The 11,278-nt window shown below is 48.0% G+C and overlaps 1 protein-coding gene across 2 annotated transcripts; it reads left to right on the forward strand.

The window, feature by feature from the left end:
- Nucleotides 1-10,942, forward strand: CCT8 (chaperonin containing TCP1 subunit 8). Of its 2 annotated transcripts, none has more exons than XM_087818499.1 (15): nt 1-90; nt 1,734-1,824; nt 2,473-2,552; nt 3,176-3,325; nt 3,772-3,952; nt 4,065-4,126; nt 5,101-5,238; nt 6,114-6,292; nt 6,887-6,953; nt 7,027-7,114; nt 7,192-7,310; nt 7,684-7,755; nt 7,833-7,997; nt 8,225-8,344; nt 10,741-10,942. In XM_087818499.1, the coding sequence occupies exons 1-15, from the start codon at nt 31-33 to the stop codon at nt 10,816-10,818; spliced, it is 1,650 nt and encodes a 549-aa protein (XP_087674625.1). In that variant the 5' UTR covers nt 1-30; the 3' UTR covers nt 10,819-10,942. The 2 variants fall into 2 exon arrangements, with proteins under 2 accessions (XP_087674625.1, XP_087674626.1); XM_087818500.1 differs by having other exon boundaries at nt 7,195-7,310.
- Nucleotides 10,943-11,278: the final 336 nt, after the last annotated feature.

Consider the following 11,278-nt stretch of genomic DNA (forward strand, 5'->3'; position numbering starts at 1 on the left):
GGTCGGCGGGCGAGCGGCTCCGCGGCAGCCATGGCGCTCCACGTCCCCAAGGCCCCGGGCTTCGCGCAGATGCTCAAGGAGGGCGCCAAGGTGCGGGCGCGGGCGCGGGCGGGGGCGGGCTGCGGGCGCGGCGGCCGCGGAGGAGGCGGGCCTGCTGGCCGTCGGAGGCGGAGAAGGTTCCAGAAGGGGAGGCTCCCGGCCCCGGCGCCTCGGCCCCTCCGCGGCCTCGGGTTCGCGTCCCGCGGCGCCAGCGGGCCGGGGTCACGCCGCGCGCCCCTTCTCGGTCCCCCAGGGTGTCGGTGCAGGCGGCGGGGCCGGGCTGGGCGGCGTCCTCCCGGCGGATGCGCCGCCGCCGCCCACGTGGGCCCGGCCCCGCCCGTGACGGCGTCCCTCGTGGACGGTGGTGGTGGGGTGGTGCCGGGGGGTGCGCCCTGGGGCTGGGACTGACGCCCCGGGCCGGGTCGGCCGCTGGGGCCGGACGTGGGTTCAGAAGCGGGTCCCCGGCGCGGCCGCGCGCTGTCCGTTGGCTGTGCGGTCGCGGCGCCGTGTCCTGCCCCGGGTTCCTGCCTCGTGGAGGGACAGGCCGGCGGGGGCAGTTCCGGGGAACAGCTTCGGGCGCGGGTTTCCCGCTGGCGGGACGCGCCTCTGGGACGGCGCGGCTGCGACCAGCGAGCACGCGGTGGGCGGAGACGCGGCTGGAGCGGCCCTGCCGAGGGCCCGGCGGAGGGGCCGCGGGGTGGAGGACGCCCCGCGCCGGTGCAGGCGTCCGGGCTGAGGATGGCGTGTGTGGCCGCGGAGGAGGGAGGAGGGAGATGGGGAGAGGAGCTCAGAGGGCCCTCGTCACCGCCCGAGAGTGGGCGCCTTACCCCGAGGGGTCTTCTGGCGCCTGGTTCACGGTCAGGTGCTTGTCCTGCGAGAAGAGGCAGGAGGGAGGCAGCGGATGAGGCTGAAGACAGTGTGAGGTTAGGTTGGTGTTTGGGGCACAGCTCCCCCCGGGAATATTACAGCAGCCTTCCTGAGACCCGGGGACATTGTTTCATAACGTTCTGCGGTGGCTGCGGCCCTGCGTGGAGGGACTGATCCCCACTGCAGTCGCATAAAGGCGAAGCAGCCGCTTGTGGCTGTTGTGCTGGGCGCAGCAGCTCTAAGAATGTTCCTGTGAACGCCGCTCATGAAACCCGAGGCCACAGTAATGGGTCCCAAGTCGAGAGTTCAGAATAACACGATTCAGTTCTGTGCCCGATGGAACCCCTGGGCGTCGTGGCAGTTGAGGTCACTGGGAATCTGCGCTCCAGTCCGGAGCATTGGGTCAGGTGCTTCCATGGGACTCCCCGGTGACACGGAGTTACTGGCCTGGAAAGCTCAGGCTCCAGCAAGAGAAAACCTTTCCAACCACATTTCAACTTGTAGTCAAGGAACTTTCACTGGGAAGAGCCTAGTGCCTCCTCTCATCACTCTTAGCTCTCCCTGCACATCTCACTGCATTAAAAATATGGCAGACCTTATGTTTTGAGGTAAGTAGGTACCATGGTCCCTGGAAATGTCATGCTTTCTTCATTACACTAGCACCCGAATTTATGGGTTTTTTATGAACACCAGGCACCATGCTTGATGCACATAAGTCTCACCTGATTGTCGGGACAGTCCCACAGTCGGTATTGTCATTAACTCCCACTGTTCACTGGGAAAGAAAGTCCTGGTTTTTCTGCTCTGATCAGAATGTCTGTTCACAGCATTTCTCAGGACTGGAAGAGGCCGTGTACAGGAACATACAGGCCTGCAAGGAGCTTGCCCAGACCACTCGCACAGCGTACGGACCAAATGGTAATTTCCGATTGCTGCTTTAAGAGACACAGTGTAGAACCGAGTGCTGGCTCCCCAGACTCACTGGAGAGCATTGTGTGTGCACTGAGATTTAGCTGTCCTGCAGGGTGGCTTTGAAAATTATCCCATAGTTCAGCGACACCAGTCAGTGTCCAGTGTTTAATCAGCAATCCAGATAATCTTTAGAAAAGTGGGAATTAAAATGTTACTTTTTATTCTACCAAGAGGATAGAAAAATTACAAAGCTTTGACCATTGAGACAGTAGCTGGTGGTCATTGTTACAAATGCCCAACATTTTTATTTAAGGGAAAAAATTCTCTTGCCTCCTGCCATCAACTGAGTTTAATTAATACAGATTTATGGAATAAGCAAAATAAATATACTTTAGGTTATTTTGTGCATATTAGTGTAAATTATATTTATTGATCAAAAAGGAGACGAGATTGCCATGGTCCCGAGTAACCAGGGAAAGATGAGGGAGAGGTGACCCGGGTGTGCGCTGGAGCTGTGGGATAGCAGATGGTGTGTGATGGGCTGTTCCAGTTGCCTAAGGAATGCATAGCAACATGTTTCATAACTAGGGTTTCTTGGGTATTTGGAGATGGATTTGAGTAATAATGGATTTGTTTTTCTAACTTATTTTTGAGGAATGAACAAAATGGTCATCAACCACCTGGAGAAATTGTTTGTGACAAATGATGCAGCGACTATTTTAAGAGAGCTAGAAGTAAGCTATGTCTTTTAAAAATTTATATTTTGCCCTAGCTGGTTTGGCTCAGTGGTTGGATTATCGGCCCACAGACTGAAGGGTCCCCAGTTCAGTTCCAGCCAAGGGCACATACCTTAGTTGCAGGCTTGATCCCCAGCCCTGGTTGGGGCACGTGCAGGAGGCAACCAATCGATGTGTCTCTCTCACATTGATGTTCCTCCCTCCATCTCCCCCTCTCCCCCTGTCTCCCCCTCTGCCCCCGGAAAAGCAATAGAAAAAATATCCTTGGGTGAGGATTAAAAAATAAATAATAAGTAGATAAAAAATGCCTAGATTTGGTGGTGGGAATTGCTTTGTTTATAACTTAGTAAACGTAATAATGTTGTGGCCTGATGTGTGGGAATGTACGACTGCACATGAAGAGCATATGCACTTTGAGGTCCTTTCCCTTCACAGTGACCATGTGTGCTCAGGGACCAGGGACACCTGGTTGTCCCCTCATGACCATGAAATACGACTATGGAGTTACTGGCCCACTGGGAGATTGGAGTCTGTTGATAAGAAATGGGAGTGGGTGACTTTATATTGCTTTAAAGATCAAGTGCTTTAACTTGGTGGTTAAACTCAAACCCCTCCACCAGGTACAGCATCCTGCTGCTAAGATGATTGTGATGGCCTCGCACATGCAAGAGCAGGAGGTTGGAGATGGCACAAACTTTGTCCTGGTGTTTGCTGGCGCTCTGCTGGAGCTGGCTGAGGAGCTCCTGAGAATCGGCCTGTCAGTCTCAGAGGCAAGCGTTCATGTTACAGTGTCCTCCTATTTAGTGTGTATGTGATATGCTTCGAATAAGAACCACCCTCATGGCCACAGTGAGCATGGGGCCTTCCCTTTGCCATTGCTGGGGTGCATCTGCTCTGCAGGCCCCCTCATCCCTACCAGGCCCGTCAGGAGGCCTGTTAAAACTATCTCCGTTTTATTTCAGGGGAAGGAAGTGAGACCTGAGTTAGAAAGTCTTGCTCGAGGTCTTGTAGCTAGTAAGTGTGGTTAGGATTCAAATTGGGCCTGTTGCCCAAGACTCCGTTCTAACCTGTAGGCTCTGTGTGGATTTCACTCTGGTCGTGTGCTTTGTCATCTTATATTGAAAATGAGTGTCCATGTTCATTGGATTGCCATGATAAGCTACTTTATGTCAGAATTGCATCTTTTTGAGAAATGCTTTTGCACTTCGCACATCAGGTCATTGAAGGCTATGAAATAGCCTGCAGGAAAGCCCACGAGATTCTTCCCAATTTGGTTTGTTGTTCTGCAAAAAATCTCCGAGATGTTGATGAAGTGGCGTCTCTGCTCCACACGTCCATCATGAGTAAGCAGTATGGCAATGAAGCCTTTCTGGCCAAGCTCATTGCTCAGGCCTGCGGTGAGTCAAGAGCAGTAAACACTGAAAGACCCAGAATATTGTGTCTTAATGTGGCTGATGTTTTCTCTGTTGTCCCATCTATAGCTCTTGATGTGTCTTGTTTTCTCAACAGTGTCTATTTTTCCTGATTCTGGCCATTTCAACGTTGATAATATCAGAGTTTGTAAGATTCTGGTAAGTTTAGAAAATGCATTAACATTTATCTAGATAAGTTACTTGTTTTAGGGGGAAAGTTTTTTGTGTTAATCTGCATCTAAACCTGACCTCGGTTTTGGACACTTGTGACTTCCTTCCTTTGGCAGCGTCATTTACATAACATTTGAGTGTGGCTGGTTGTGATAATAGTGCCGAACTTAAATTTAAGAAAGTTGACGTCTCCCTGAACGGTCATGTTTTCCACAACAGCTTGGCGGGGTGAGAACAGTACGTCAACAAACACTAACCCTTGTTTTCTTCAAACCTGCCATGTTAGAGCCATGAGCTTAGAAGGCACTTTTGAGTGGGATAGAAGTTGTCATTTTGCTCTGCAATAATAAAGTTCATTTTAACGTTAGTATTGAAATAAGCTTGTATTTTTTGATAAAAATTTCTACTCGGTGTAATGAAACCTGTAACTGTAGCGGTTTTGCATGTTGGCATGTGGTCGTTGATATAGCAGAGTTTCACCTACATAAATACATGTGCTGGCTCTGTGTGTTTGTATGTAAGTGTGTGTCCATGCTACCTATTTTCTGACTCCCTCCACGCACTGCCCCCTCCCTTTTAAATTGTAAGCCTGTGAGATCTGACATCATGCTTTGTTCCCTGATCTGTCCCAGTACTGACCGTGTGCCTGGTCCATCGGCACGCAGTGCTTGGTGGGTGGGTGATGGATGGATGGGTGGCTTAGAGCAGTTATTTTCTGTCTTTGGTTCCACTGTACTGAAGGCCCTCTTCCCTACCCCATACCAGTGGCTCAGTCCCAAAGTGAGTTCTACCCAGAGCAGACTGGTGTGTGTATGTGTACCACCCCTCATCTCCATGAATCACTGCCCTGGTGTGTGTGTGACTTGAATTAGAGGGTAGTATTTTTGGTAAATTGCAGAACTGACACTTCAGTCCAGGTGTTCTCTCATGTGCTCACTGGTGGCTTTGGTGTCGCTCCTCAGGGCTCTGGCATCTGCTCCTCTTCAGTCTTGCATGGCATGGTTTTCAAGAAGGAAGTGGAAGGCGATGTGACGTCTGTCAAAGATGCAAAGATAGCAGTGTACTCATGTCCCTTTGACGGCATGATAACAGAAACGAAGGTACGTGGAGTTCAGAAGCTTAACATTACAGGTGTGAGGCTGCCTTTTCAGATTGTTAGGTGATTCTAAAGTTGCGAGTGGGGTTTGCTCTTGGTCAGTGAAGACTGCATGATTATTGGCAACTGCAGGTCATATCTGGATTTTAAAATCAGGTTTATATTTTAAAATCTAATTCAAATACTAAGTATTAAACTTGAATCTTGACACAGTAGTAGTGTTGTTTATGTTGTGATATACAGCCTTTGGCTTCTAATAGGACTTACGCATTCATCAAGTCAAGTGCCCACTAAAGAGGATCCAGAACTTGTGTATTCATTCGTGTTTTAAAGAGAGAATGTTGGGATTCCATGGGATCCTAAAACAAAAACTTGCTAACGTAGTTTGAAACTGACCAGTTTATTTTTTTTAAAAAATACATGTTATGTGAGGTTTGAGGTTTATGGGCTACGGCTGACTTCCTCCCTGGAATACTCGGAGTCTGAGTTGATAGTTTCAGAAGTTTGACAGGTTGGGGGGGGGGGGGGGGTTGGTCACTTAGTCCTCATTTTAGAAAATGTTTAGAGCCCATTGTTGTTTAGGTAACTAGTTGACATTTGTCAAAAGTCAAATGCCAGGACACCTGCCCAACAACATACCTAACAGCAAGGTGTTGTTCTAACTTTTCCACCAAAGTGCCTGAGTTTGGGGAGTGGGGAGTCTAGGAGCAAGCTGGGTTTCTATTATTTTCTTAAAGACTTCCTGTTCTTCATAATACATTCATGTCTATTTTCATATTTTCTCCCAAATCTTGATCTCTTCAGTAAAGTGCTATCTTGTGACTTTGAGCACCAAAGTAGTAAGATGGTTTTAATGAGCGTGCTTGCTTGTTTTGCCAGGGAACAGTGCTGATAAAGACTGCTGAGGAACTGATGAATTTCAGTAAGGGAGAGGAGAATCTCATGGATGCACAGGTCAAAGCTATTGCTGATACCGGTGCCAATGTCATAGTCACAGGCGGCAAAGTGGCAGACATGGCTCTTCATTACGCAAACAAGTACAGTGTCATGCTGGTGAGGTGAGAGCAGCTTCACTCTATCCCCCTGCATCGTAAATGGCTTCTTGGTGGTGAGACAAGAAACAAATCCAACATACCCTGACAACTTTAAAAAGAGGAAAATATAAAGTATTAGATCAAATAGCAAAAGGACCTTAGTCTGGGGGGCAGAAAACACTTCCTGGGAAAACTTACATTAGAGCTGAGCGCTGAAGGGCCAATCAGGTGGGTGTCATTTGAGGCACACTGGGCAGGTCTCCTACCCACCCCCACCCCTTCTCGCACCTAACCTAATGTGCAGGTCAGTCCCTGTTCCCTTCCTTGCATAATGTGACTGCCCACAGTAAGGCAGACGTTTTCTATGTACCCTCCTGTTTTACACCTTCGAGCCCTCAGCATCAAAGGGACTTGATCCCTCCCAGTTCTAGAATCATGCCATGAACACCCCCGTCTGGGCTGCACAGAGCCATCCAGACCTTTCCTGAGCCTAAACCTTTGGGTCAGAAAGTTGTGACTTGGGGATCAGTGTGCAGTTGCTTGCTTAGCCTCTGTATTTTATTCTGTCAGGTGGAGTTAACGCTCCTATTAAGGTCCTTGCTTTTTGGGTTTTTTAAGGCTGAACTCAAAGTGGGATCTCAGACGGCTGTGCAAGACAGTGGGTGCTACCGCTCTCCCTAGACTGGTATGTATTTGGGCACTATTGACAGACAGCTGAACCTATGTGTTACGTTATTACAACAGTCATTTTCTTACAGACCCCTCCTGTGGTTGAAGAAATGGGACATTGCGACACCGTGTCCCTCTCGGAAGTGGGAGACACCCAGGTGGTGGTCTTCAAGCATGGTAGGTGGTGATGGTGAATGTTTGAGTGTGGGGTGTGTGTTTTCTGTACTGGTTCCCAGCTGTGTTTAATTTATCAGCAGACAAGGAGGATGGTGCCGTTTCCACCATTGTGCTTCGCGGCTCCACGGACCACCTGATGGATGATGTGGAGAGAGCGGTCGACGATGGCGTGAACACGTTCAAAGTGCTCACCAGGGTCAGTGAGAGAGTCTCCTGGAGTCAGGAACTTGTAGGGCCTTGGAGGTACAGTTCAGACTAGACATTTCAAGAACCTCGCATGGGTAGCATGAAAGGGAAGGAAGCACCTTTTCTATGTAAGGTTTTTACACTTTTGAAGGGATAGCTGATGGTTCTCAATTGTAAGAACTGTTTTCGGTGCTGTGTCTGGAAATGCGCGAGTCCCATTCTTCATGCTGGTCCCTCCCTTTCGTCCACCGGACACCCGGGTCACTACAGCTGTACATTTGTAGTTTAGAGTATGAGTCAGTGCTGACTAGAAAGCCCTGTGCTGGGACCTGAGGTTAGGAAACACAGCTGCTGCTTAGTGACTTACTTTACTCATGTTCTAGGATAAACGTCTTGTCCCTGGTGGTGGAGCAACAGAAATCGAGTTAGCGAAACAGATCACGTCCTATGGAGAGGTACAGCCTTCTCGGGGTGAGTGGCTTTCTTCCTGCAGTTTGAACAGGATGCATTGATAAGCTTGTTTCTGCTCTAGACTTGTCCAGGCCTTGAGCAGTACGCCATCAAGAAGTTTGCGGAGGCATTCGAGGCTGTACCCCGGGCACTGGCAGAAAACTCAGGGGTGAAAGCCAACGAAGTTATCTCCAAACTCTACGCTGTGCACCAAGAAGGAAATAGAAATGTTGGATTAGACATTGAGGTACCTGAAAAAAGAAAACCACTGTGAACTTAAATTGTTTTATTTCGTGAATGCAAAACCTTAAAATAGAAATAAGTCTAAAGAAAATGAATGAGAATAGTGTTCCTCCTGTTTCATTAATAATCTTTTGTAGGGTGTATATGGTAGTACTTTTGCCTACTTTTCTCATGTAAACATTTTCACATAAAAGAGCTTAAGGTGAAGAGTGAAAACTGCTCTGTCAACAGGCTGAGGTTCCCGCTGTGAAGGACATGCTGGAGGCTGGGGTGTTGGACACGTACCTGGGGAAGTACTGGGCCATCAAGCTGGCCACAAACGCTGCCGTCACTGTGCTGAGAGTGGATCAGGTGAGTGAAATTTTGATCTGTGGAAAAACCAGCATTGATGTGGCTCCATGGTGTGTTCATGGAACTGGATGAGCACATTCTCATTCCCACAGTGTCCTTTACTTTCACCTAACAGGTGCAAGAGGGCCCTAGACAGCGTCTGTATTCTTAAACTGCAGTGGGTCAGACCAGTGTGATTTAGAGGCATAGTTTTCAGACCCCTTAGAAGTAACGTGGAGAGGAAGTTCAGGGCGACGAGGGTGGGGACAGACACGGGGAGATACTGCTGATCGCCAGCTTGTAGGAAGCTCCTGAGATTATGGCACCTGGGTGTTAACTTTTCTGCTGTGACTTCTATGGAGGGACTACTAAGAGATTTACAGTGTTAAAAATGATAGTATTTCTGTGCTTTTTCCTTTTTTTTAAATTGTGACACACAGGAAAGATGGTAAAGACAGGTCTGGGTTCAGAGACAAACCAGAATTCATAGGTTTTCAAGAAGGTGTTTGCTAGTAACCTTAATGGAATTCATTTTCCTAGAAATTCTAGAAGTGGTTATTGAACAGTGAGTGTAAGTACTTAGGAGAAAGTATAAATCCATTAAGTGAAAATCTTAATCTTGGGAGAAGCAGGTTGGTGGGAAGTAGACGCCTGAGTGCAGTAGGAACCACTTGGTGGTGTGTGTACGTCATAGGCCTCACCTCAGCAAAGGGAGCACTCGTTCTTCTCACAAGATGACCTGAAACGGGCCTGGGTGTTTGTGTACTGGGTTTATTAGTTGCGTGGTTTTATATTGGTATGTTGGGTAGTTTTCAGTGAAAGAATGTGTTTTCTGGTTTTTAAATAAACATCATGGAACCTGGTTCGCTTATTCTAAAAGTTAGCATATGGCTAAGAATAAAGGACCAGAAGTGGAAGGGACCAGGTGGTGGCAGACACTCTAATGGAGGAGGTTCCTTAGCCCAGGTCCTGTGAATGTCAGTCATCCAAGCAAGACAGTAGCTACAGGAACACAGGTGTCTCTGTCTCAAGGGCACTTCTGAGTCTTGTGTTTAACCGGAAGCCTGGGCTTCGTTTATTCATTGTTATCTGCCCCTGGTCTGCACTTGGTCTGACCTCGTTAACCAGTTTGTGTTGCTAGAGTGTTGTACCAAATTTTGTGTAGCACATAGTCTGGGATGGGACTTGTGTTGGATAATGGAGGAGGCTGGGTTGACCTTTGTCAAATAATGGTTCATAAATCAACAGCATCAGCAGCACTTCAAACTTGTCAAAAATACAAATTTTGGGCCCCACTGAATCAACCCTGGAAGAAGGCCCAGCAATGTGTTTAATAAGCTGGGCAGGTGTTATGATGCCCAGAAAGTTTGAGAGCTGTTCCGGGTCCTTTTAAAAAAAGCTACACTTAGATTCTAAAATTGTACTTAACGCCTTTAGTTCAGTCTGAATGTGCTTCAGGTAGTAAAACGGTATTCCAAGAATTTAAGGTTCAGATCCTGTGGAAGCTTCTGAAAAAGGGTGTGGACCAGGAGGGTTGGGGAGGGTGGTAGTGAGCTTTAAACAGAAACCAGAACAGAAACATTTCTTCATATAAATTTGGGAAGAAGACTGTTTCCAGTTCTGAGATTCAGAATATATGAGGGTGAGAGTTCTGCTTTGAGGAAACCCAATTAATTTATTTTAGAGTCCCCCAAGTTTATTTCAGCCCTAAGCTGTCACCTCCCTTCCCCCCCCTTTTCCAAACAGATCCTTTTAAAATGATAGGTGGTTATACTGGGAATATGCTGGGTCAGTGCATTGTGGATACAGGTGTCTGGTGTGTGTTTTTGGTTTTTTTGCCAGATACAAACTGGTGTGTTCTTTTAAGCTACTAGGGAACTAGCTGGGTGGACTTAGGTGTGTGACACACACTTCCTGCTACTGGACTGGTTCTCAGGTGCATGTACTAGAAATTTCCAGTGTTGCATTTAGTGTGTGTTTAAGTATCAACCACTTTAGATCATAATGGCAAAACTGGCAGGTGGACCTAAAGTTCCTAAACCTCAAGGAAATTGGGATTGAGATGGTTGGCAAGATGAACCTCGTGTATAAATAGCAAACCAGGTTCCAGATTGACTGGTTCTTGCCAGTGGTTCATGGCAGTTCTCCCCCCGGCTCCGTGGGGAGTGGATGCCCTTCTCTAATGTGCATGGATTTTGTTGCTGTTCACGTCCAGGAAAAGCAGGAGACTCAACGCTGCTCAGCGCTGAGCAGTGTTCTGCTACGTGTTTAATTTCATGTGCACTGTGAGATAGATGGCTCCTCTCTCCAGATGATTGTTTAATCTCGAATCAGGCTAATAGAAAAATGTTCTTTCTCCTCCTTCTACAGGTTGAGTTTATAAACGTATTCTTATAGTTTTTTGTTTTGTTTTGCAGATCATCATGGCAAAACCAGCCGGTGGGCCCAAACCTCCCAGTGGGAAGAAAGACTGGGATGATGACCAGAATGACTGAGTGGGTTAGTTTTTGCTGGGGGACGGGAGGGGTAGTCGTTGTCGTGCTCTAGGAATTGCCCGATGGTTTTCTTAAGTTGTGTTTGGTTCCTGGCTGGACAATGCAGTAAAGGTGTTATGTCAAAGCCTTGTTTTCTGATGACATCGTCCCTGGACTAAGACCTGACTCGACCTTGTTAATGGAACTGGCTGTGGGACTTCAGTCCTCAGGGCCCTGTCTCCAGTGTGTTTCTGGCCTGCTGCCTGTTCGTGCATAAGTTTTATGGGAACACAGCTGTGCTCATCTATTTAGACAGTGTCTACGCTGCTTCCACTGGGAATGGCAGAGTGGAGTAGTTGTGACGGACCAGGTGATGCAAGATTAAAATATTTACTAATCTAGTCTTTACTGGAAGTCCGCTGACTCCTGGACTAGATTTTTCAGTGGTTTTTATCACAATTCCGGAAATCCTGAGACTCAG

Source organism: Miniopterus natalensis, chromosome 6 (genome assembly GCF_054644295.1).
Source record: "Miniopterus natalensis isolate mMinNat1 chromosome 6, mMinNat1.hap1, whole genome shotgun sequence".
NCBI lineage: Eukaryota > Metazoa > Chordata > Mammalia > Chiroptera > Miniopteridae > Miniopterus > Miniopterus natalensis.